The following is a 27640-nucleotide window of genomic DNA, read 5'->3' as shown; positions in this document are numbered from 1 at the left end:
ATCCTTTTTTTTTTATGTTCTGCACGTTACCTGGTCCGGATACTGGTGGCTCGGGTTTGTGGGACTTCTTGGGGTCGAGTCTGTCCTTCTCCAGCTGTTTTCGTGTGCTCCGCTGTCGGGCCTCTCTGAACATGGGAAGGGCGTGAGCTGCAGACGCACAGGGGTACACATGGATAATCAAGTTGCTGAGGTAACTCAAAACTGCAAGATCACATAGCACAGCCACACAAATAAGCAGGCAGGTCGTCTGGCAACATGTTCGGTGTTCGCATATATTACTTCCCTGAATGAAGGCAAGCGTGTCCAGAGAGTGTGCCCGAAACACACCGTCTCAATCTCACCTGCCACTACTACACCTCGCAGGAGACACACACTGTGTTTACATACAAATACACCCACACACCTGTTGATCCCTGGCAGCACCTCACCTTTTTTGTACTCTTTTTGCCGTAGTGCACACCAAACACATTCATTATATCCTGCGTGTTTAGATCCAGACAATTACTCTTCACACTTTCGTGAACACTATCACAATAAAAGGCCTGCAGCGCTTAAATCCACGAGTGAACGTGTGCATGAGTGATTGTGAACGAGTGCCCTCAAAGGTGTGTGCGAGATGGGGGGAGCGAGTGTGTGTGCACAACCGCTTGTGTTTGTGTAATGCGAGTGTATGTGCTCAGCTCTTCTCCTTGGGGCTTACAAAGAGACCCTTTTTTTTTTTTTTTTTTTAAAGGGCGAGATAAAGTGATTTTCCATTCAGGAGCCCTGTCGCTGTTCAGTGTTAATTCCTCTCCTCCACGCTACATTAAGTAAAAAGGTTACTGTTAACAGATTCCCTCGCTTTTCTCAATGGGCCATCACTTGCTTCCCGTCCCCTCTGATTTTCCAGTGCCAGGGCGTCAAGTGCGTCACTCACCGCTTGTGTCAGTCAAACGCCTGCCTGCTTCACACCCTGTTGGCATGGCAATGAAATCACATGATGCACCTGAAAAGGTTGCGGCAGACCAAACACTAAATGGCGTCTGAATTGGGTCTTTGCAGCCAATCAGGGGACGACGTGTCAAGGTCACTGTAGGTTCATGTCTTCGGCGTGGGGGCCATGGGGTGCGAGGCACGCACAGAGGAGGTGACCGCCTCGTGTGCCGGTGATATGACGGGTGGAATGAGGTGTGTGTGTGTGTGGTGTGGACCAGCAGGAGATCATGCAGCAGAGGTGGGAGAGGTGGCTGTCCTTAGCGTGATCTGCCATGGCTGCGGAACACATTGACCTCATGGCTGCTGCGTGGCACGGTGCCCAGGGGCTGTCGATCCGCTCATCCGAACCCTACTCCATCAGCTAATGGGCTTGTGACACACTCTCCTCACAAAGCCCCCCACTCCCATATGAGATAGTGTTTGAACTGTTGTATCATGTGAAGAGCAGCGCAGAGCAGATGGGGTCGTGGCTCAAGGTGAACTAAATTGCTGGAGGGCTTTGACAATGCCACTTCACTTTAATTGCTTCAGTAACTTGTTAACTTATTAAAAGGTGATGTGTAAAATAGCTGGATCCCATGCACGGGAAGGCGAGAGAGCTGAGGATTAGGATTGAAGTTCATCGGGTGGCAGAAAACCTCGGAGGGTACTGTACGTATATGAAACCGATGTGTGTGTTTGCGTGTGCAGACAATTAAGAACTTACGTGTGATGATGTAATCTTGTGTTAGCGTCTCTGCATGCTTCTCTTTGTGCTTGCTCTTCACCACACACAGCTTAGCCCCTCTGGAAAAGAGCCAGTTGGTTACAAATGATGCTTTTTGAAAGGCCTCAGATGGAAAACAAGGCATCAAAGATAAGCCCCGCCTTTTTTAAAAATTCACCGGACAAGAGACTTAAAATAGTACTGAAAGCATTATTGAAAATGCTAAATACGTTGGTCAACGACTTTTTTCTCTTCCATGAATAAGGCGAGACAAAGTCGAAATGGTGTCACATGAACTCAATTGTTGTCAAGACAACATGACAGATGTGTAAATATCATTTCATTATTCAATACAACCAGATTGATTTTTAATAGCATGTCTATGGCTACAGAGACGGTAAGTAAGTAAGAGTGGATATTTTCCCGCTCTCACCATTCATCGTTTTTGTTGGTTAAATGAAACTCTGAAAGTGGCGGCTGGTGGTTTTTGTTATCAATAAAAAGTAAAAAGAAAATTACGCCAGACAGATTCCCAAAGGTGTAAATCGCAGATACCTGTGGCTTTTGACAGGGTCGTAGTAGACCTTAGCCAGTCCGTTCCCAGTTCCTACCATTATCTGGTTCAGTTTTGGGTGCCACAGGCAGCGGACGACACTCTGGAAACACACACAAGGAAAGACATAAACGTGAAAACACAGTTGAATGTAACTGTACAATAATTTAAGGTGGTACGTCTGAGGAAAGGAGGCCAGGCTTTGGAATAACAGCTCACATCAGGGAGGGAGAGCAAGTTTCTCGATTATTAGCGAGGATGTTTGTGCTTCTCGCTTACAGAAGGCAGCCATCGTCATTTTATTGTCGAAAGTATTGTGAGTGTGTGACCCAGGTTGGCTGTGGTGCAGTGGGGATCAGTCCGAGCATGCTCTGCTGCTCTAGTTGACTATATTTGGTTGTTGGGATGAGGGCTGGATCCCTCCGTCTGTGTGACAGATGGCCCAGTGCCAATAGGCAAATGTGACCACATTTATCCTGAGGTGTGTGTGTTTGTGTGCGTGTGCGTGTGTGAGAGAGAGAGAAATACAACCCCAGTTGTTGGACAGAGAGGAAGTCTCTGTTCTGTCTGTGATTTAGAAGCTACAGTATAAAAAAGAGCTAGACTTCCTGCAGTTGTCCCTCCTTTCTTCTCACACACACACACACACACACACGCACAACTTTAGCATCATAACCTTCTGTCACAACTTGTGTTAAAGACCATCATCATTAACACACGTCTATTTCAGTGGGGTCCAAAAGTCTGAGAAGTCACTGGATTTACTCTGATTTACACTGTACATCTGGTGTGTGTGTGTGTGTGTGTGTGTGTGTGTGTGTGTGTGTGTGTGTGTGTGTGTGTGTGTGTGTGTGTGTGTGTGCGCGCGCGCGCGCGCGCTCCCGTTGGAAGATCATTTTTGAGGCATGATTGAGACTTTATGTGGAACAGAGAGGGCAATCTGTGGGGGGGGGGGGTGTCTAGGACCGGAGCATACTGTAGGATGGGGGGTGGGTAGGACAACGACTGGGACATCCAGATTCTGTGATGGCGAAAGCTGCTTAGCGCCCAGCTGTTCAGCTTCCCACCATGATACCAGGGGAAGGAGTCTCAATCTCACACACGCACTCACGCGTGCAGGCACACGCGCACACACACGGACGAAATACAAGCATGGCTAGTTTGTGTTTAACAATTTGAGGTGAACGGATAAAATATTAGATCTAGCTAAAACAAAAAATCTGTTATTACAAAAATACAATTTCTGCAAATTAATTAAGACTATGTCTGTGCTTAAAATGTCATTAAAGTTATTCACAATCTGCTGAAACTTTACAGACACATCAAACGTATATTTCTACACTGTGAGGCCGGCAGCTCATGGGACAGATGAGGGTTAATCTGCTCAAACAGATCATGATCCAGCAGTAACTGATAGAATGATCTGGTGCTTAACACCAGCCTTATATATTCTGCGTATAATATATATATATATAAAATAAGATAACGGATAAACAGTTCAAATGAAAGACTTAATAATCACAACTTTAAATCGGTTTGCACTGCAGATGTTGTATTCTATTGTCTTAGCATTACAAATAACTCAATGGAAGAAAAATGAAAATGGCTGTACAAGCTCCCATAAGAAGCTGAAAACATATATCATGACCAAATGACGTCTCCCCTCTGTGGATGTGCTTCAGTGTAAATGTGTAATGGCTTATAAATTGCCCCGTCGGTGTGGCTAAAGCAACGCCGACAGTCCCAACAAGCGAGGGGAAGCAGAGACGACTGTTACACTCCGCAGGTGCTGTCAAAGCTGGAGGAATTTTTTCGCAACAGCACAGCAACACGACGCAGAGCGGCCCAAATCAGGCAGCAAAATCAAAACAAAAGTGACAACACAGCCAGGCAATTGCAGCCCAGTCAAGTTCGGAAAACTGCCACTTCAGACCAAACAAATCATTCTGTCAACAGTGGAACAGGCAAACCAGAGCAGCTTCTCTCCCCCCCCCCCCGGACAGATCAGTTTAAGTGGGGCCCACCCCCAGCTGGATCCACATCCAAGCAGAGCTCAGTCCGGTCCAATAGTAAGACCGCTTTCCAGATATTCAGGGCAGCGTGTTTATACTCTACGAGCCCCTGTTTACGCTTCACGTCCACAAAATTACATCACATTGCGGAGGAGGAAACTTTAATCAGTCAGCGCTCCAGTAGCAGCCTTCTATATTCCACCAGATAAAAATACCAAAGGCTGATTAGGGGTAAATAAGACAACAGCCACTCGGCCAGTTTGCATGCTGATTATGAAATAAGGTTATGCAGCACTAATGGGACACAACAGCTGAGTGCCTTGTTTAGTCTCTGGTGAGTGGATCCAAATGTGCACCGCTTCTGACAGGCCGAGTAACACCGGCCAACTGAACGCAGCGAGGGGAAGGAGGAGGCCACTCTTAGGACCTCAGCGACACACTGAGTGTGTCCGTCTGTGTTTGAGTATGACATCTCTTCAGGGAATAACCGGCTTTTACCCCTTCTAAAAGATTGTACTTGGTTAAATGCACAAGAAAAAAATAGTTTCAAACAAAAGTTGAGTCTTCCCTTCTTCCTTTTTCAAGCTCGGCTGCTCTTACTGAGGATGAATGAGGAACCATTCATATCAATGGCCTCTTTGAAGAGCACAGCGAGCAGCTCACCGTCCAAGAGTTATCGAGCAGGAGATAACAGGTCATTCAAAAAACAGATAACAGGTCATTCAAAATTCATTCATTTTGATCATGTTGAATTTTTGACCTTCAAGTGAAACTGAATATCACTACAAAGCACAGGTATATCATATTATAGAAACTCAATAGATTACCTGATCCACTAAATAAAGGTAACTACTGTCTGGCACCAATACCGATATTGGTGTTTCAATACTGATGGTGTATCAGATTCTCTTTTTCCACCAATTAGTTATTTTACGCCGTGACATTTTCTTAAAGAACAACAAGGTGTGTTTAAAAGTGTCACGAGTCATACTGCAATATTCAACACGTATAACTCCCATGACTAACTAGTCTCAGTGTGATGCAAACATTTAAGTCGACAAGTGCAGGCAATCCCTCAATACACATCACCGGAAGACAGGTACACACACATACAGAAGAAATGCACAGAAAGTGCAGGACGGCTGCAGGTTTCACTTGGTCACCGTTTGAAATCCAGCCAACGAGCTCAGTGCTTTAAAAGTCAGCAGGGTCTCACCTGGTTCCTTCCCCTTTTTTGATGGACCAAGATAAGCTTAAGAGTGTCTGAAGTATTTACTAAATGGGCCTAAAACAGCCTCCGCTCCCATGCACAGCCCAGAGTCCAGGTCTGGGGTTATGTAGACTGTTTAGTTAGGAATGATTGGTGGCCCTACCTTTCACTCGCCCGCCTGGTACGCCAGGTTATAAAGACTGCACTTAAATTCTCGGGCCATCTGAGAGGCAGGTGGCTGATGTAAACACAGTAAATAGTACATTCATCAGGTTCACCGAGTGCACGTCAACCATATTACCTGATCGGCTGCAAAACAAAATGGTCTGCATCTAAATTATTTTCGAAAATGGGGTAAAGCTATCGATACAGTCTGACATTGGTCACCTAGTTACACTGCGAATGTTAGAGCAATGATTAGCAGTTTGGGATCAGAGACTGAACGTGGAGGATGAATCTGAATCAAATACCATAAAATGCATCAACTCAAAAGTCTAGAAAATCAAAATGGTCTAGGCTGGACAATGTGGTGGTGCGGCCACCCTTCCCTTTAAATGTTTCTCGAACCTTCATCTTTCCGATGTTATGATATTAATGTCAAAATGCTGAAAAATAAAAACTAACATTTCAATCGCAATTTCACAATATTGCAGTTATTTCTCTCGGCTATCAACAACTGATGATAACTGCCAAAGGTTTCTTAAGTGCACGAATAATATTAAAGTCTAACATAACATATTTAGTGTATGCCCCTGCCCCTTTAACATAAAATGTAGACACACATCAAAGCTTTTATAGACACAAAAGCAGTTACTGTAAATTAAGTTATGTTATAGCAAGAAACTGCACAAATAAGTGTTTGGCTTCAAAAGGTAATTGTTCAATGCAAAAGCATAATTAAAGCACAATAAAGACGTTAGTACAATTAAGACAAATAAACTATGGCCAAGTGATTTGGCAGCGTGCACTAGTCTCTAGATTGTGCACCGTTTGTGCCACTGGCTTGGACTTTGTGGAAAATCCGCTGCATTTCTGTTCAGCACAACGGGTGAGCAGCAGGCGGCGAGAGGCTTTTCCCTCCTCCCAGCGAAACGGTGCTGAAGCTTTCTCACAATTTCTCACAATGGCAGATGGTGGAAACGAGTGAAAGGCCAATGGAAAAATCACTTCCAAATGTTTACCCTCTTCATTAAAGTGAGAGAGAGGACAAACGTCCACAGAGTGATGCATGGGAGGAGGTAGGTTGTTAAGTTCTAAACAGACTCTTTGACCCAAAGTGTCTGGTGTCTTTCTTTGAAGCTGCCTATAGCGATACCGCCACTGCAGCGAAAGTGAGAGCAAACGTTACTTACTGTCTTTAAGTGACACAAGAAGAACTGAACACTAAAAAAAAATTCAAGTGTGCTTTACCTGGAACACACTACTTCGCTCTGTCAGGTTTCAAGAGCTTTAGATTTTGAGAAACACAACAAATAGTAGTTTAATACTTTTGTTTATGTGACACAGATTGTTGTCTTATCAATGTTTTGTTTTTTTAATTGTTAAAAAATTGTGCACAGACTTGAAAGTTTACACTCAAGGTTGAAGTCAACAGTGATCCTTTAATTTAATTTCAGGGACGCCTTTAAGTTTCATCCAACTACTTATGTTTTAATCCAAGATCTGGAATCTTAAAAGTGACAGTAAATAAAAGCAAATTCAGTCCAAAGTTTCACTCGGATAACATGTGTCAACCAAAATAAAGACCGCCCTCCCCTCCTCACAGCGAGTGCAACTGTGCAGTGGTGTGTGTGTGTGTGCGTGTGTGTGTGTGTGTGTGTGTGTGTGTGTGTGTGTGTGTGTGTGTGTGTGTGTGTGTGTGTGTGTGAACTTAGTGCAGATGCTGTGACAAGGTTTGCGAGTTAACAGCAGCTGGCTGGCAGGGCAGGGGGATGCATGGATGCAAACAAGCCAAGCTTTTGTCTCTCTCCCCTCTCTCAAACATGTTCACTCAGTGGCCCATCTGAAAGTGTCCTGTCTTAGCCAGGGAGACCAAGTTAGAAGCCATTATCCTCTGTCGGACCTCACTGTTATGACTACAGATACACAGTGATAAATCTGATGAAACGCGCTCGAAGAAGGAGAGAGGAGGAGGAGGAGGAGGAGGAGGGAAGCTCCTCCTGCTTCTGAGGACAGCACCCCTGCCCTTCACTTCAGTACCTATGGCTGGTTGCCCTCACCAAATGGATTTCTGGGAAAGCAGGATTAGTCTAAAGTACATATTATGCTAAAGTGTGCGACGGCGCGGCCTCTGTACATGTGAATGGAACATGCTAATTGTGGCAGTAGAAAATTTAATTTCAAATATAACTAGAAGGCCGTACACGTAAAAGCGTCAATAGCTGTCCTGCCAAGGGGTTTGTGGGAATGACATTCGCAGTATTCCACTTTCTCCTGGCTCGTCTCTAACCAGTTTATAACTCTCCTCTTTTGCCTTCACTTCCCTGTCAATAACTCCTTTCATCTTCCTCCACATTTCCCCTAAATTAAGCTGCTTTTAAGTTTTCCTCCTGGATCAATATTGAGAAAATATACATTTTGCTATTTTGATGGGACACTATGAGCGTAAAAGACTTGGTGATATGAGAGGGGAAAAAAGTCTAGTGCCTGTCAAAGGATTGGGCTATTTGATTATAATTATACAGAAAAGAAAAAGTAATGAGTAGTGACCTTTTACCAATTTCATTCATAAAATTACATTATTTATTAAACGACAGAGGCTGATGACTGCACAGTTCTAGGTAAGTCTCTCCAAATTCCTCTGGCGTACACAACTCTATATCTTTACTGTTTATATTTACATACATAACAGAATGAAGTTCTAATCCATTGAATATGTGCCTTGGCTTAAATAGGCTAAGTTAATCCTCATATCAGACCATTCAAATCTCTAAGCCTCTCAAATTGTGTCATTAGACTACTGTTGTATTTCTAAGATGTAATCATAAAAAATATCTTAACGCAGTTTTGTTTCAGCCAAGTAATTCCACAGAGAATAAATGACTTGTGGATTGTGGATTCATTATGTATCTTTTTGTTTGTTTTATGAACAACAGATCTTATCAACCAGCTGAAAAATATGTTAATGAGCGCGTTTAAGGTCGTGGAGATCGAGGAAAAACTCACTGCATTGGTGACTTCAATCTCATAGACTCTGTCAAACGAAGCTCTGTCGAAGAAAACCAGCTTCCCGTTTCCCTCATCTCTCTTCACCGACGTGCCAGTTACAAGAAGCTTGTCGTCTGGGCTAAAACAGCAGTCAGTCCTAACAGAGAAATAAACACATATACGTCATTTCACAACTCATGCATAACGTCCTTATTACAGGTACAAACAAACAGGCAAAGACGACATGAAGAGTCTCACATTGCAAAGTTGTTGGTTAATCCGGTGGCTACATTCACTGGCTTCTTGAAGTTTCGTATATCCCACATCTTCAATGTGTCATCACCTGGAAAAAAAATTGATAACAGTTAAAAAGTAAACCTTTAGGTTTACTCAGTGCCACCTTTTCCTTGCTATAAGGCAAGGCAGTAAGAGTTATTGCTCATTTACATTATATAAATATGTTAGATGACGGACTCTAACACAGAATTATTCCTGTTTATCTTTGTGTTAGAAACATCTTGACTAGATTATATTAGACACGCTGGTGTTTTTGTGTATATAAGACTTGTGAGTCCTTGGTAATCTTCTGTTGGTGGTGGTGATGAGATGAGCTCATTCTCTGCTTAAAATTCATCGCTTTAGGTAAGTGACAAAGCGTTAAATAAACCATTAGACCTCAACTTGGGCAATAGCTGGCTGTGGGGTTTGGCAGATAAGGGTAGGGTATTTTTCTTACCCCCACGTGAAGCGAGAGTCACACCATCATAAGAAAAAGAGAGGCAGGTGGTGTCTGATCCTGGAGTGTGTGCTTGCCGACAGTGGAACTTTGTATGGACCTAAAAGGAAACAAAAACAAAGGACTGAGTACATTGATTTTTGTTTGTGGTTCAAAAGTGATGTGTAACACGGCTGCAGTTTCAGATGCAGGTCCTACCGAAATGTGTACGACAGTGAAAGTCTAGTACAGGGGTCATGATGGCAGGAAGTCACTCCTGTTTACGTCTAATAATAGAGCTGTGCAAGTGACAGAAATAGAGATGCTTGAGCAAATGCAATTTCAAGTTTATTTATACACAGTGGATATTCATAACAACAAGTCTGAAAGTTCATAACAGAGAGAGAGAGAGAGAAAAAAATAACTAGATGGAATTGATCATTAATTATAAATACAAATTAATAACAGTCCTGGCTCTTACTGCAATTTCCATAACCCTACTGCTATTTATTTTTTTTACAACTAATAATCAATATGAAAAAGAGTTTAAAATCTGATGAATTTATCCTATGAAACTGCCAATGTTTTGCTTCACTAGCAGACATAAGCAACTAAAACCTTTTCATTCTGTCTTCAAAACAACACACATTTTCCATTCCCTCAATGAACACCTTACTTTATATATATATTTTACCATGAAGCCCGCAACATCTTATGAAATACCTCAAACTTTACTTACTACACCCAACACACAGCAGGACAACAGACCACAAAGATTTACATTGGCATGTGCATGTCTGGTATTTTCCTTTGGTCCGACCAAAAATAGTATTGCAATATTGTTACGGCATATATTTTAAGTATTTCTTTTTTTTTTTTAAGTGATGACTCCCACACAATGTATTTGTATAGCTTTTTTCAGACATGAATTAGAGAAAATGTCTGTAAAAAATTATGAGTCAGACCTGTACCCAACAGCATGAACATTATCGAACCATTCAGGTGAGGGGTGGCGCCTGCGTAGAGCGCCACTAGCTCGCCTGGAACCTTCCAGAGATTTTCCTGCTGTATTCTCACCAGAGAATATCCACATTTGAGGACCTTTGCGTTCTCACATACAGGCCTTCCGGAGACGTTCAGGAAAACGTCCAAACTTCCGTGCATGTCTGACAGCAGCTTATGCATGTCCTGTATTCATTTTTTTCTGTCATGTGTGCGTGTTGACTACTACTGTAAGCCAAACTGGCCGTCGGGGATAATAAACACAATCCACCCACATAGCCTTCTCCCTGCAGCCCTCAGCTGACAACGCCCTTTTGATTCTCTCTTATTAATGGCCATCCTTAAACAACTGTCAAGTCACAACTCTCATCCAGTAGCAACAACACTTTCAAAGCGTCACCTCAGAATATCAACAACCACCAAGATCAATTACAGAGTATAGGCAATGACGCTGGATGGAAGAAGTGCTTCAGCAAAATCTCTTGTAAAAATTTGGGGAATAAAGTAAAGACCATCCTCTCCCTAAACAGTTAAAGGGTAATTTCACCAATGTTACACATTAAAATTACATTATGGAAAGTGGAGCATCCAGTGCTTTCTGAGGTCGAACCATAATTGGGACCATTACTAGGATTTCTCCATCTCTGCGGCATTAAATTTCACCACTCTTTTACAAACAGTTACTGCAGCCATACATCCTCTGCAAACAGAAGCTTTTCTTTTTTTCTACTTCTCGTCTTAACAGCTGTTTTTAAGACCGGCTGCCATTCGGTGCACTTCCTCAGTGCTCAGTGATGAGAGTAAGGCTGGAAATGATCCAGCTCAACACTCCTCCACTAACACAGATCATTTTCTCTAACTTTCTCACACATACACACACACTAAAGGAAATAGCCAGGGAAAAACTGGAAAAGCACAGACAGTTTATGAAGAATGAACAGCAGTGGAAAAAGAAGATGATCAATAAATAATGACGAGGAAGTTGAAGTTCATGTTACTCTAGCTGACCTTAAGTTTATATCAAAATCTATAGAAAAGTATTCCTACGAATCAATAAGACTTTTCATTCAGTAAATGCCCACCACAACTTCTGATTTAAAGTGTTCAAATTCCTCCCAGTTCATTTTTATGTCAGTCAACTAATCAACTGCTAGTTTCAGCACTATTCGAATGCTTTCTCATCTATGTCTTCTCTCATATTCTTCCCACATTCACTGCCTTGGTTTTTTACCTGTGCAGAGCAGACTGAGCACAGCCGGATAACTGGGATCGATCATTACTAGACGCTGGTGAAGCAACACACTGCGAAGTAGGCTGGCTAACACTCAAACAAACATAACCTTGGTTTATACGGCTACATTTTCATTAATTCTAAACGGAATGCAAATAAATCAGTGAAAAGGGAATTGCAGCAATACGGGCTTTTGACCAAGAAAGGAGGATAAGGAATCTCAAGTGTGCACAGAGCGCAGGAGACAGATAAGGTAGAGCAATATAGAGAAATGCTGGCAAAAAAAAGAGCAGGGGAGAGTGGCGCGTGAGGTGAATGAGTGATGTGTCCTCACGATACAAGATGGAAACGAGGCCATACTTCACTTCCAAAGTAAATGGAGGGAAGTTAATAACTTGGACGAGACAGATAACACCTTCACCTTGATAACGTGGATTCCACTTTTTTCTGGCCCTGGCCCCTAAGCCTCTGTCGTCTCTGCTGGGATAATTTTCTGCTTCATTTCATCAGCATTTTAATTGTATACTGCCTTTGACTCAATTCCATTTTCTTCATATGTTATCTCTGATTATCTTCCTATTCTTTTATTTGCAGCACTGAAATTGAGTTGGTGGAGAAAGTCGAAAAGGTCAATTTAATGTTAAAAACTACATTCTCAGACATTTTATAATCATGTGGAATAATTAAGCCATAGGCTAATCTCAGACCTAATAAGTAACAGCTAAAGTACAACATGTAAGGCTTGAACAAGTCAACGGTAACGGGCTAAAACAAAGACGTGAGGGGCCCCGTTTCAATCATGCGATCGTGGTGACCACGACCGCTGCTGTGTCATGTTCACATGGACAGTGGGGGCTTATCCAAACATAACATTACCATTCATAGAACTGTGGACACATCTACACACTGTAGGCAAAAGTATAGGTCGGGCGGATTCAACGATGAACAACAGGGTATGCTAATGAACCATTTTCTTGTAATTGCCTTTTCTAATGAGCTGTTGCATGAAGCTCAGAAACAAATCATGAAAAAAAGAAGGGACTAGCAGAGAAGACTGTCCAGTTTATGGAGTTTGTAGGAAAATAGCGGAGTCTGAGAGGAACGGAGCTGCAGGGCAAGAATGCCTTTGTTTTTTCTAAAACAACTTGGTTTTAACCATAGCCACAAGTTTCCTCGGGTCAACTAGTAAGGAAAGTTATGAGCTCTCGTTCAATCCCTGATCATTCATTCCACATTATATTTTTTCCTCATTTCATCTGATGTCTTGATTTTTAAGATTAAGACCATCTGCTTATAACACATGCCACGTTTTAACCCCCTTTTCTAATGTTGTACTGTTATGCTCTGCTACACTGTCTTCATTCGCTTTTGTTTGCGTTGAACATAAATGTATCCTTTATAATCGTCTTTGTTTTTTTATGTTCTATTTTTTATTCGTATTCATTTATTTTTACACAATGTTGTCCTTTCTTTTCCAAATAAATGGGATGGTCAATAAATATCTAAAGAAAGCGCCTTTAATCAGTAGCTTGTGGTTGTATTCAAGCTGCTTATTGCAAACATATACTCACCCCAGCTATTTCCAGATCACATACTGTCGTGGCGAAAGCCTGAGTGTTTACTTACTATCCTGATGTTGGCTGGCATTAGTAGATGCCATGGTGTATGCTTCCTGTGATAATCTACACAGCCGGTTTGTGAAACCAGACTCTCGTACAATGTTTGAAACTTCTCTCACGCCTTGTGACATCCTCTGTGAGCTGTGCCCTTCACTCTGGCCAAGAAGTCTCAGGATGAACGTAGATGTATTTTCGACAGGTTTGCACATATAGCACTTCATATAAGATTATACGTTTATCCATGCAGTTGCAAACTGACATCCACAGGCGCGTGCGGGTGCGCGAGCACACACGCACACGCACACGCACGCACACACACACACACACACACACACACACATTCAGCACCAGCAGCAGTTGATAAATAAGGAACACAGCATTGGATTTCGTCCTCAGCCAACTATGAAAGCAATCTACCACAGGACCAACTGTTCCTAACCACACGGCGTATCGTCATATATATACTGAACGGCTCTGCATTTCTCCTCCCACCATATTTTTACAACCGCACACCTGAAAGACCTCATGATGCCCACTGTGAAGTCAGTTGTTACATCTCACTCTGACCTTTGTTACTTTCTGAGAACCAAGTGGCCAAACCGCAATCCGGAGCAGCTGCTCTGATCTTTCATGGAAATCAACAAGTGGGGATGTGATGTAAAGCCATGTGTGTGTTAGAGGCTCACATTGGATTGAGTGACCGGATAATTCAATAGTGGGCTATAATAAAGTAACTGAATTCCTCTGTGTCTTAGCTACAAGCTGTGCAAAAGAAAGAAGAAAAAAATGGTTTCCAGGTCTTTGTTCAGGGTTAATACACGGTGCGGAATGACTACAACACTGTAGTCAAGAGCTGGAGTATTACCTTGATGAAAAGCATCTTTTCGGTGTCCTTCAGTGACTGCATATGTGGAAAGGGTTGATGGGAGAAGTAATCTGCTGCAGGTCTATATTAAGTGCATGTAAATGTTTATGATCAAGCCGTCTTGAGATAGTATGGAGGACCAGTTGGGTTGCACTTCAAATGCTTCCACAAAGACAGGTTCGGGATCTATCTGCTTCTCAAATCCTGGACTCTTTTCTACACATTTTCATTGGACTTTTCTTCTGTGACTCTTTTTTGTTACCTGTCAGAGCCCCATGGTTTGTAACCCATAGTTTCAAGTTGATAGTGATAATGTTCACAGTGAATTTATGGCTAAAACTAGTTACCAGTTTATGCACTATGCAGGATGGGCTGAAAAGAAGAATCATACGGTATCAAGATAAACTATCATGAAATGATCGCCCGCCCGCCCGCCCGCCCACCCACCCACCCACCCACCCACCCACCCACCCACCCACCCACCCACACACACACACACACACACACACACACACACACACACACACACACACACACACACACACACACACACACACACACACACACACACACACACACACACACACACACACACACACACACACACACACACACACACACACACACACACACACACACACACCCCACAATTCCGCTGTGGATCAACTTAAAACTTCTTGGGGATCTGTGTTTTAGCTGATAGGTAAGGATCGATTGCAGTGACAAAGCCAGCATATGGAGAAACCGAGAGAAAGGTTGACATGCACTCTCATAATAACACTCCCTACTGTGTAGTTTATCAAAACCACCTCTTGTGGTTTCCCACTTTGAAGTCTGGAAACATCTAAGTCCAGCAATGACATCATGGCATTCCTTAGGGGTCTGTGGTAATGTTTTGGAACGAAGACCTGCACCCTCAGTGCACAATGCAGAGTGCACACATTACCTGGCAACCGTTTGAATGCAGTCTTGTAATTCTGGCACCGACCCCTCTTGTCAGGGAACGAGCATGCAATCACTCTTTGTGGCAGTCCACTAAAAGAGACCTACTTGACTCCCATCGTAGGATCAATCAAACGATGTCAGGGTTCAAGAACACAATGTGTCATCCTCAATAGCTTCTCTTCGGGCTGGGCTCTAGATCAAGGTCATGTACATGATTGATCGTGATTGATCTGCCTGCATATTCTGGCCATGAGTAATAGCAGCGATACGAGAGTTGATAGGCTTCGTTTGAGTTGGGGAAGAGGGAGCCGCAATAAAAGCACCAAGAGGTCATCTCCCTTTTAGGGTTGTGGCTGAATTTGAGTCAGCAGCACAGGTTGCTGATTAGGGCAGAGGGCACCAACGAAATTCTTGAGCCATTCAGACGAGATAGGCTCCAGTGGTCAGGCAACAGACATGACTATTGTAAGCTGCTACGGGACACAGAGTAAATATTTAGTTTGGAGAAGGAGGGGTAATACATTTTGAGAGCCTTAACCCAATCACTTGAAGTCTGCTGCTAGCAGCGCAGCCCAGGGGTAAAAAAGACGGGTGAGCGGAGGAGAGGTGTGAGTTTATGGAAGCACAGACTCAGTTGCAGGGAAAAACAACCCCCCGCATCAAACTACATTTTCAGTCCTGTGATTAGAAAGTTTGGATGTCGTAATTATCATGTAGCCTACTTCTCATTTGACTAATCTGGATAAGCCCCTCTGTCTGTCTTTTCCAACTCACTAACGACATTGTCAGTGTCGCTATTCTTATATGAAATAATAGAAGCATCCAAGTTTGTCCACATATGGTGCTGGGAGGATGAATGGATATGAAGTGGAACAAAAGAATTTGACTAGAAATGAGCCGAAACCTTCTTATTTCCAGATAATTCATTAAACCAGACTCATGTCCAATTGTTCAAAGTCTGTATTGTCCCGATACTGGTCGTCTTAGAAAGTAATTAGCAAGATCTGTGTGTAGTCCCTCATCACTTTCATTTTTCATCTTAAAATGTTGGTCTGTGGTGTTTAAGGATTCCCAGGTGAGTAACTAGTGAAACCATATTTGTAAAACAGTAAGACAATACCTCCTGGAATGATGCCAGCAATATATCTTTCTTTGAAACGCAACTCTACACATTTTTGACCTCCTCTTTCCATCTGTGTTGTGAAGATGTGTCTTGTTTGTGTGAAAAAAGCCAAGTGAGCAATAAGCTGCCAAAACATTCTCTGTCATTGATAATCAGGAAACAACTACAAGTGATATCCCTCGGCTGCCCGGACCCTGACAAGAGAGATGTGACAGCCCTCGAGGAGTAACCGTCGGTGAAGTAACATCTGAGTGCTTCAGAAAATCCTCACAAGTAAATATGGAGAAGATGCATTCTTCAGCCGGGAATGGAAGTCATTTTTATCCACAATGACCCTTAGTCATGTAACTCGAGTGAAAACAGCCAAAATGAGAGAGAAAAATGCTTCTCGGTAGCCAAGATCAACTATGTGCATCTTGAATAATGGAATGAACACTTTGATCATTAGGTCGTCTCATTAACTAATAGTGGAAAATTTGCAGAGGGAAATTGTGATCGGGCCTCCCACCAACTTTTGTGTAACTCAACTATCATCAAACGTCAGATAATGCAGTTACATAATCAGCGATGTTTTGTCATGCTGGTGAAGTAGCTCGAGGGATGGTGATTCTTTCTGTCAGGTTGTCCACTACTATCTCATAGACTTATAAAACTGACTTCTTTTTTGCAACAAGTGGTGTATATTGGCTTGTGTGAGAAGTTATTCAATAATATTCTAAACTACTCGGCCTTTAGGGAAAAGGCATTTTAAAGCCAGGTATTTGAAGTTTGGTCAGTGCCAGTGACTTGTTGAACTCTGACCTCTCTGGCCTGTGACCAGATGACCCGCGTCTCCCACGGCAACTACATTGTTTGCACATTGTGGTGGTTGGTACGTGTGTGTTTTGGGACTCACGCTGAGGTTTCTGTCCCAGATCTGGATGGTGCCATCTTGGCAGCCTGCCGCGACCAGCTTCCCATCGCGGCTGTAGGTACAGCATGTGGGTGTGACCTTCTTGCCCTGGAACGAACGGGGTTTGAACACAGCCTTGTGCTTCTTCTCAGAGCTCAGGTCCCACGTGCGCACAGTGCTATGGACAGAGAGAGAGTTTATCCTTAACCAACTGCCATGAATCAATCATGAAATATCTGTCCCTCAAAACATATTTGGCCATTAACACTATCCGCCACCATAATAAATCAGAATCATATAGAGATACAGTGTGACCCAGACATGTTCACCTTATATTAACATGAGGTTAGGCAGCTATTTGTTTCAGGGTGAGGGGTTAGCAAACAGCAGAACAGTAGATCAGTCTGACAGCCATGTCCGAAGCTACCATGAAGTTCTGATTCTCTCGTACATCTGCTGAACACATTAGACAAGCTGGACGACAGAGCGAGGACTTTTAAGTGCAAACTTTTCTCGTGTACAAATTAAAAATTCCCAAAATCTCATCAAATGTAAGCTCAACAAGAATCCCTGGTGGTTACACATTTCTATGTCAAACACTGAACACATTAAGCAGACTAATATTGTGTTTAAACAATAATTTTGTAATTTTGACTCAAACGGACAACAAAATTACAGAACCAATGCACAATGAAGGTATGCAGTATAGCCAAGTCTTCCATCAAACACAGAATGAAACACTAAAAACAAGAAGAATGGAAAAAAAAAACCTTGGGGCAAGCAGATTATTAAAACTAGTCCAAGCAGTTCTCAGTATTTCTGCATTGAATGTTAAACCTTTGTGAAACCACCAGGAAACTGAAAAAGTGATGCTACACTGATGAAAAAATGAAAAAAGATGAAGGGAAGAAGGAAAGTAAATGTATAAAAGAGATGAAGATGATGACATGGGACAAGTTGAGGTGCCTATCGGTACCACAAGTCACTTTTAAGAGACAGAGCTACAGATTCATTCTTTGAAATACACACGACATACACAAATGTTTAACCAACCTCTCACATACCCACAAACTAACACTCATGCCAGACAGAGTGTGTCCAAATGTGTCTGTGACCCACTGCTTGCTTTCGTGATCGTCGTGACCCTCGGGTCACGGGGTCAGCAGAGGAGTGTAAACACACAGACAGGGCTGCTACTAACAGCCAGGCAAAGATTCCTTTGTGGCTGGATACAAAGTCACAGACACACACTCAACTGTGTTTAGGTAAGTCTAACAATGTGATACAAATGCCAGCCGAAGACATATGGTTTGAGTGAGAACTGGCAAGGGTCAAATAAAACTCTGTTTGATGCATAGTTATGTGTAAATCCCAATAAACCAAAGCTGTTCATAAATCAAAAAAAAATCTTTTGCTGGGGAAAAAAAGGCACAAAAGCCGCAAGTCTTCTGCATTGTACAGTTAAATGTTTAAATGAGCAGATGTGTGAATAGGGAAGAGTGATAGCCACAGACTGGATGACAAATTGGTCCACCTGCTGCCTCACACAGACATCTCTATTTTGTTTATGAAAGACTGTAGGCGTCTGTCAAGCCAATAAAGACACAAAACCTTTTCGCGTAGCACACAAAACCTGGAATGCCATTTATCGTAAGGGCTCTTTCCAAAACATGGCATTGCTGGCTGTCAGTGTGATAGGGCCAAAAGGCTGACGCCCACCAGTGTTGCACTGCGAGCACAGAACCAAGGCAGCACATCCTCACCTGTCAGAGCAGAAAGAAGAGGGGCGAGGAAGGGGAAAACTGTCAAGTCTAATATGCGGAACTCTAATTTGGTTGATTTAAGCATAAAATCTTTACATCCCCCATTACAACAATAAAACTCAATAAAATATGAAGTGCAGCTTCACCTAATCAAAGTTGCACCTTTTTCTTCTAGGGGGAAACATCTGGGCCAGTCTCAAACATTGTTCTCTCAGAGGAGGCGGTTGTTTTGGGAAGGGAATAATGAGAAAGTACGAGATGTCAAAATATTCATATGCAGCATAAAGAAACCACCAAAAACCATTCAAGAGGCAATACCCTCAGCCTTCCCTCTTCCATGCAACTCTGTTTTCCATTCAATCAGCAGCCCCCTTTTTCGTGCACATACGCTTCAGAGACAGAGCGGTGAATGTAATAAAAATGAGACCCATACATCCTCAGTCATGCATGTGCACTTTACGAGGTAGCACTGTCGTTCACACATCAACTGAGGAGTGACAAGTCCCCTGGCCCCAGATTTTATCTGTCTCTCAGGTTGTAGGCCGAGTGGGGGTGATGGTTGCTAGGATCCTTTTCCCAGATGATGAGATAAGACAAAAAGATAAGAAAGGGGGGGAAAAAAAAGACGTTTGTGTTGTATAAGGTTGTTTATTGGTCAAATTCCGGCAACGGAGCTTGGTTGTGTTGCCTGATGGCCGGTTGACTGACTAACTGGGGCTCTGTTATGAGAAAAGCGGATTAGGAGAAAAGATGCTCCCGTCTTCCATCACAGCGGAAGACGACAAAGTGGGGGGAACAACAGACGGCTTTGGGAGGAGGCTGCCCAGCGTCATTCAAGCAAGAAAGCAAAAGAATAAACCTTGGGGTCATGGACTGTGGGTACAGCGAAATGCAGATTCAAACAACATTATTACTGGTGTTCAAAGCTAGAGGATAAACCTAAAAACAACTCTTAGCAGGGAAGGTGAGACCACACAGTGCAGGTTTAAAAATGTCAAGTCAATTAAACAATCTGGTAAATAAGACGTTGTCCTGCTGGACCTCCCCATGAGGAAAAGACCTGATTTTCAGTTCACCTAGATAAAAGACACACACAGAGAGCCAGAAGTTACTGTCAGTCAAAAATTCTGTCACGACTGTATATCAAACAAGAAGGGTAAACGCACTTCCAAAAGCTCTGGTATGTGCATTCTTGGGCAGGATATGCAACGGTTGCATTGTAAGGCAGTCAACAGAGATGCGCTGGACTGTGGATGAACCTGATGTTTCAAACTATGTGAAACGCCTCAACATGCTCTCACACAGTCTGTAGCGTCGATCCCTCACTTCAGGTGCGAGTCACGTTTAATAATCAGGCAGTAATGGCCTTTCTTGACAAAAAAAAATCGTTGCTGAGAGCACAGAAAAATAGATTGCCTACTTGCTTGATAAGATCAGTATGCTGGAAATGATTAATTAGGACAAAGAGGATATAAATGTTGAAAACGTCGTGATTTTCTGACTTATGCAAAGTTTCAAAATGTGACCAATAATAATTCCTGAACGCACTGCATGTGTCACATCAGGTCTTGGTCGGAGTACATGACTTAGACTCACAGTTTGTTCCTCAGCAGTAAAAGGTCCTGCCATGTTGTTCTCTGGGTCTACAAATCCACGTCCAGCTGCAGCCCTGACAGCAGGCCAACATGGAGGGAATCCCTGGCATTCAAACCTCCTGGAAACATTCCTCAAATTGTGTGTATTTATGTGTGCACATGCGCAAGTGGGTCTCAAGCCTCTCCACATGTGTGCCCAATTAGAAAGTCGCCGTTTCACTGGCGGAAAGTTTGGCCACAAAAAGAAAACATTAATTTTTTTTGTGATTGCTCTCCAAGGGCACCGTAGAACAACCAGGAATCAGCAATGTCATGTCTTTAAAGTCAGTGATACAAATGCCAGATTTCCTCAATAATAATCATAGTTTGCAATACAATGCAGTTGTTTGTTTATTTTTTAACTTTTTAACAGAGCATAGTCAAGAATTTTTAAGCCACTACTGTTTATGATTGTATTTATTAGAAAAGACGCCAAGTCTCAAAATACACCACTGGAACAAAGTCCCAGTCATATTTCAGTTTACTTCAAGCTGAACGCTGCCAAAGAAAGACTCCCACGGGGAGTAGACTCAGCACATATTGCCTTCACTTTCTCAGAATTGAATCTGCAGTTTTTAAACAGGTGTCCAGTCTTTCAGCAAAGACTTAGTTAAAGTGGCTCTGTGCTTATCAAGCGTTTGGCAGCCTCGAATCAAACATGGACATCGTTGGAAAACACTTTGCCATTTTACAAATCGCACAAACTCTCAAACCGAATGACAGAAGAATGTGAAATGTTGACACATTCGCACCACCCTGAAGGGTAAATGCTTTTCACTGACTCGAGTCGCACAATTCTGCTCAAGCCCCTTTCAACCCTCATTGTGCAGGGGACAATCACTACCACCCTGCTGCTGCCTTTTTAAACTGCTTCATCGGTACTTCCCTCTCATCCACCTCCTCTCAGAAAAATGTGTGGGTTAATGAAATCATTCAACGAGCTGTGAGGCCACTCTCATGAATGAGACTCCACACAACTGGGGGGATCTTTAATTAAGGAGCTGGGCGGTCCAGTGATCATGCTTAATGTCCTATTCACATAAACACAACAAAGAATCTCTAACTAAGCGGACACAGAAGAAAGACCTAGGTGTTGGTCTGATGTTGAAGCTGACGCAGCCAGTAGCAGGCACCCACCGGCACGTTTGGCAGACTGCTGCTCCATTCTCAAGAGGCCTCTGCAGACTCCACACCTATTTAAAAGATGGCACTAAAGTGATGGAGCAGCATACATAAAGTTATTCCTTGATGGTCCCTCCGTAATACCTTGGGAACTAATAATGTGTGGACTGAAAACCAAAATAATCAGTGAAGGGGACAACAGTGTCACAGTTTCATTTCTTCACAGCAGCTGCAGAAAACATTTGGCATTAATGCAAATTTACATCTTGCAGCAGAGAGTTGTTTTTGTTAACTGACGTTCATGTTTCCATTTTGGATAAGGGAGCCATGTTGCCGTTCATAGGCAGTAAGGCAGGGCTGCAGATTAAACTTTTACATTGGTAAACTTTTTCAGGTGTACCGACACATAATTCACCGGAAAAATGTTTTCACAGCACCTTTTATTAAATTGCATTGTTTTATTTGTTTTACTATCCTGAATGTTATCCTGCTTCACCAATGTGATGTTACTTGTTATTTTTGAATGAATCATTTGAACTTGGATGCTGGCTAGCATTATAGCCTGTGGCTTTTTTCCAAAAAAGCGGAATGAATCTACCGAGTAAAATCCAGAAACATCACATATCTGGATGGATCAGCCAAAGATGCTATTGCCTTTTTCTATCTTAACATACAGTCAAAGTGTCTCAAAACAAAAAAACGAAAGCCTATGCTAAAATCCTGCGAACTGAAACTAGCATTGAGGGCCGCGGCCAGGCTCTCATCAGATGACAGAAACAAAGATTTTAGTAACGTGATCTGTATGTTTGGCACCTGTTCAAACCCTGGCAGCGACATTTTGTTTACAATGGAGGAAAGGGAACTTTTGATTGAAGAATCGTGAAGTTTTAAGGGGTAGTAGTGGGCCCATCAACAAAGCAAAGTAAAGCACTTTTTCAGGGTAAAGCACTTCACATCATCACGTGATGATCAGTAAACATGCAATATGGTAGATTTAAGAAGGGTTAGAAGGACAAGCTTTTCCACCTGCAGATCACTGTAGGCAGTCCCTCCGTCTCAGTCCTCACTTCCTCCTTCTATCTCTGAGACTCAGGTTGCTGTGCTGACCTGCTCTGCTGCTGTGAACCTTCCTCTGGTGCAGCTGCTCTGCATGTGAATGGCTCCCTGTGCGCTCCTCCACTGCGAGCTGGCCAGGGGCAACACCCAGTGCTAACGTGCCAGGGGAGGATTTCCAGAGCCTCAATAAGAGCTAAATAAACCAGCCTACACATCTGGGAGAGCAGTAACACTGGTAAACACTGGGCTGCGGCCCTGCCCGCAAAGCCGGGCCTTGTTTCCACTTAATGATGATAGCCGTGGGTTTCTGCACTGCTGCCTGTCACACTCACTTAGACTCATCACTGCGCTCTCACTCACAAATATCCACGCACACCTGTACACACAGCAAAGGGTTCCGAGGCCCTGCTGGACTAGTGGCGTTTTTAATGGGACAAAAAACTGCAAACTGGGACAGAAAGGTGTGTGTGTGTGTGTGTGTGTGTGTGTGTGTGTGTGTGTGTGTGTGTGTGTGTGTGTGTGTGTGTGTGTGTGTGTGTGTGTGTGTGTGTGTGTGTGTGTGTGTGTGATCTCTTGCAGCGTTGCTCTGTTACAACTTACTGCATACAAATGAAGGACTGTATTTGGACAGTGTCCACAGTGAAAATGTGTCATGTATCAAGGCACAGCTGTGAGCCCAAGCGGCCCTCTCCAGAGGAATAGTCTGGACTAGAGGACTCCCTGCTGGTGACAGCAAAGAGGGGAGCAATATAACGTCTGTTCAGTTCAGCAAATCACCTTGGACACGGCATACACTATAGTTAGAGGCTAATTTTAAATAAATATTGGAAAAGTAAATCTTAACATTCAGGAGATGTGTTCATGGACTGTTATCATTAAATATGCAATGTCCCAAAATAAAATTCACTTCTGAGATAAATAGATCCTGTTGCACTTGTTTTTCTTCAGTCAATATGTTGTGTGATTGTGGCCCAGTATCCAAAGTTGGCCAAGGCCACTCAACATTTACTTTAAACTTACAACTTGAATCATTATGTTTGGGGTTTTGGATGAAAACTATCCCCAAATAATAAATACAATTATTTTGTTGTTTTGCATGCCGATTTCATTTAGACCAAAGAATTGCTAAAAATCAAAAAAGTAGCACAACATAATGTGAAACGGAGAAAATTTGCTTTGGTGAAGAGTGAGACTATATGGGACTTTGAATGTGCTGTCATATGAATTGTTCCATTCAGTTTCATTTACAATATAGTAGCTACAAGAAAAACTAGGGGAAATTGGTAAAACTCTGTCGACAAGCTAATAACACCTAACACCATAGAACTCACCCATCATTGGAGCAGGTCATGAACTCCTCTTTAATCTTGGGATGCCAGCATCCATTATTCAGCATAGCTGTGTGGCCCTGAAAAAAGAAAAGAGATAAAAAAAATTTAAAGTGTGCACACATTCAGGGTTGCCAATTGCCGTGAAAAATTGTTTTCAAACCAGCATTTACACGGTAAGAGCAGGTGACCAGGAGGAACCGATAAAGGTGCATGAAGATGAATTTTGCAAACTCACTGCACACTAATGTGCCAGCTACTGTTCTTCATTGTTAAATCTTAAACCAAGACTGCTGTATAAACTGTCTCAGATTAGGGAACTATTACATATGAGTGACATTCCATTTTTAAGGGTTCTGTAGTGCGAACTACATTGCAACGATGAGGCCTGTTTTCACAGAGACACATGCAAAAGTTCCTGGGAGGAACCAATTCTTATTCTTCATTTGAATGGATTCTTTCTTCAGGAAAGGACCTCATTTTGCAAAATTGACTTTTGACCTTCATAGATACAGGCCTCGCCTTTCAACTGAGCCGCTGAACTCATTCAAAGCTTCAAACAGAAAACGCGTCTTAGATATTTCCTCTTCTAGAGTAGTCCTGTGGAGAATTACTCATAACAAATGACTTCAGAGTGGAGTAATCTGCAGAGAGGCCTCCCCACTGACTGCCAGGTCAGAGAGGAAGAGACTTCAGACATGACAAACTGCTATTTGACAGGATTCTTGAGAAAGCAAAGCCTTGCGTGAGCAGCAGTCGACCAAACGTCATTGGTATGTTTGCATCAGCAGGAGTGACCTGCCTGTTCAATGTCAAATACTCTAAACACACCACTTTAAAAATCAATAAATGGGAAATGCCTCTGTCTTTTTGTCAAATGACTTAAAAGGATTAATAACAAGTTGTTAAAGTTTATGGTAAAACACACACTCACTCTGGGCTGAGAAATGACTCGGCTGCTTCTCTGCTCTGAGAGGTAACATCGGTATAAAAACAGGAGCTTCATGATTAGGTTAAAGGAGCCGCAACATTCCTGAACAAATCTGATTCCTTTTCCTTAACAGTTTAGGACAACAAATTGCCAATGACTAAAGAGAAGCAGACTGATACCCATACCAACAGTAAACACATAAGGAGCATATTAATGACAAGCAGAGGCAAGGAAAGAGCCCTTCCTGATAACAAAAACAGACAAACACTGGCATGCGGTTTGTTTTCATGGGAACGTGCATTTAGTATAGAATAAACAGGTTTCTGTAATTGTTAGGTTTACGTTTGGGGATGCTGAACGGATCAGCTGATCAACTACAATTTGGAGTAGGACAGTCAATAAATCAAACAAGTGTCGTCAGGAGATGAAAGCCACAAAGCTTGAAAGAGCAGCTCAATTTGTACCTGAAGTTGTAAAAATGTTCCCTCAGTGATGAAGAACAGACAATTGATATCTTTTTTAAGTTTTTATCGGTTAATTCTTAACAGGACATTCTCTACTGTGAAATGACACATGCTGGGACATTCTTGGAACTCACGTGAGTTGCTTTAAGTGCATGCTTTAAACACTTGAAAACACAGCAGGAAACACAGCGGGAAAGATTCATGACCAGTGTGTGGGTGCTCTACCCAGGCACCATCCCTCGCCGGAATGATCTGGAAATGTTCCTGTTCATGTGAATGCATGTGACCCAGACTATCTTGTGCTGTGTTCTTCATATATGAACAGAAAAAAGTCTGGAAAACACCCCGAAAAGTCCAGGTTCAGGTCTGAAAACAGCTATGCAGGTGTGGAAGTGTAAGCATATGATAAGGAAATTCATATGGAATAGAAATTCTCATGTGCAGACAATGTAAAATCTAATTACAACGCTGATCATTGTTTTCTTTAAGTGTACATTGAGTGTGCAAGTGTCGAGTAAGTCAGTGCCAGTGAGAAATAAATACCTTCATATCCATACCATGTCAACAGAAAACTATGTGGCATCTTTCTGTTGCCAATTGGTAAAAAGTTTTGCGTTTCAATTTGGCCAAGGCAAACTAGTAGCCATGGATCTTTTTTTTATTCAAATTATTCTGTTTTTGGACTGTTTATCAAAACAAAACAAAAATAAATCTCACTGCATGCATATGCATAGTCCTCTGGGTTGCAAATCTCTCAGCAGACAGTGTGATGAGTTGGAGGCAAGTAATTGTCTATCAACAAGTGGCTGAGTAGAGGCAAGGACTTAATTATCACATGAGACACAACTAACCGACTGGGACACTGTCAGCGGGCCAAAACGCATCGTCACTGAATGGAACTCTCCCTTCTGCACCAGCTGGAACTGAGAAGGATAAGAATTTAAGAACGCCCAGGAAGACACTACTTGCAATCAATGGCCCTTCACTTGTTCAAGTAGCTCCTGTGGGTGGTATAAACCATGTCTAAATGCGCTGCTGCTGGCACAGATGCTTAGTGACCACCAATATGGCTTTCCTAACCCCAGCAAAAAACCAAACATGGACACTTCATTAAGATCTTCCTTTGTAGATGCAGGTACAAGCACAGAGATGAACCGCGACAGTCCTGAAAGCATGCGGTGTTCCACCCCCCTTGAGACCGCCGCTGGCTGCTCACAGAGCACAGACCATTATCCTCACAAACAACAGACCATCTCGTAGCTACACCTTGCTACCATTATTTGTTGGCAGGGTTAACCCACAGAGCAGAGGAGCAGAGCATACAGCCTGCGTTTAGAATTAGCAGTCACTTTTGGCTACAGAAATGAATACATGCAACATCTATAGGATTATTTCCAGTTTATTACAACTCTGGGGCTTAGTTCTATAGTTGTGGCCATGATTTCGATCAGTAACTGGGACATTGCACTGACAAGTTAACTGCTGGAATCTGGGAAATACGGCAACATCACTAGAAAGAAGTCGGACGAAATATCAAACAGGTTTTAAACAAACCTCAGTTTAGATATTTAAAGGAGAAAACAAAAGGGGGGACAGTGAAATGACTACCAAATCTGTCTGTTGTAAACATTCATCTCAGTTTACAGACCAGCATCTCGATTCATTATGTTTATTGGGCCTACAGGGCTCATTATGGTTGTAGTGATGACGCTTTGGTTTGTAATCAATACAAACAATGGACAGTACAACGAAATACGACCCAAGTTGTATAATTATATTGAGCACTACTGGCACACTCATTTTATTATATATATATAAAGATGCATACCTTGGTGTTAGCCATATCCACAATGTACTGGTCTCCCTTCACACACTCCATCACATTGAAACCATCGCGGTCCAACACCTTGGCCTGCGCATTACCGGAAATCACCAGGATGGCATCACCGGTGACACTGTACTGCAGTGACTTGATCTGATGGCTAAGGAGACACACACACACAACACACAAGGACACATAACATCATTTTAGATTTCTGTGGTGCTGGTGAGTTCTGATAAGTGTCTGTGTGTCTGTTTGCGAGCCATCTGTGAGCTGCAAGACTTCTGCATGGTTCTTTGAGAAAAGAAAAAAAACATTGTTACACAAGAAGTTTCAAATGAATCAAGGACAAACACTAGATACGTGTAGCTATAGGAACAAAACAGCACAACATCTGATGCCCATCTGATGATTGGGCTCTTTGATTTACAACGTCAAGTGATACATAAACACACTTAACCCATAACGGAGCATTTATGAGTTAAGAGAGGGGAATGAAAATAAGACACTCTTTGAATCAAATTA

The 27640-nt window shown here is 42.5% G+C and overlaps 1 protein-coding gene across 1 annotated transcript in view; it reads right to left on the bottom strand.

Annotated features, from left to right (window-relative positions):
* The window catches only part of LOC118284757 (WD repeat-containing protein 70), a 35209-nt gene that overhangs the window by 3713 nt on the left and 3856 nt on the right, over positions 1-27640 (bottom strand). Inside the window, exons 8-16 of the mRNA XM_035607770.2 lie at positions 27122-27275; positions 23902-23978; positions 16999-17173; positions 9340-9439; positions 8862-8946; positions 8622-8760; positions 2237-2337; positions 1682-1761; positions 31-147 (exon numbers count right to left, since the gene is read on the bottom strand). Coding sequence (XP_035463663.1) covers positions 31-147; positions 1682-1761; positions 2237-2337; positions 8622-8760; positions 8862-8946; positions 9340-9439; positions 16999-17173; positions 23902-23978; positions 27122-27275 — 1028 coding nt within the window. The remainder of the gene's footprint in view (positions 1-30; positions 148-1681; positions 1762-2236; positions 2338-8621; positions 8761-8861; positions 8947-9339; positions 9440-16998; positions 17174-23901; positions 23979-27121; positions 27276-27640) is intronic.

Source organism: Scophthalmus maximus, chromosome 20 (genome assembly GCF_022379125.1).
Source record: "Scophthalmus maximus strain ysfricsl-2021 chromosome 20, ASM2237912v1, whole genome shotgun sequence".
NCBI lineage: Eukaryota > Metazoa > Chordata > Actinopteri > Pleuronectiformes > Scophthalmidae > Scophthalmus > Scophthalmus maximus.
The sequence above is the reverse complement of the archived record's forward strand: the minus strand, read 5'-3'. Positions and strand labels throughout refer to the sequence as shown.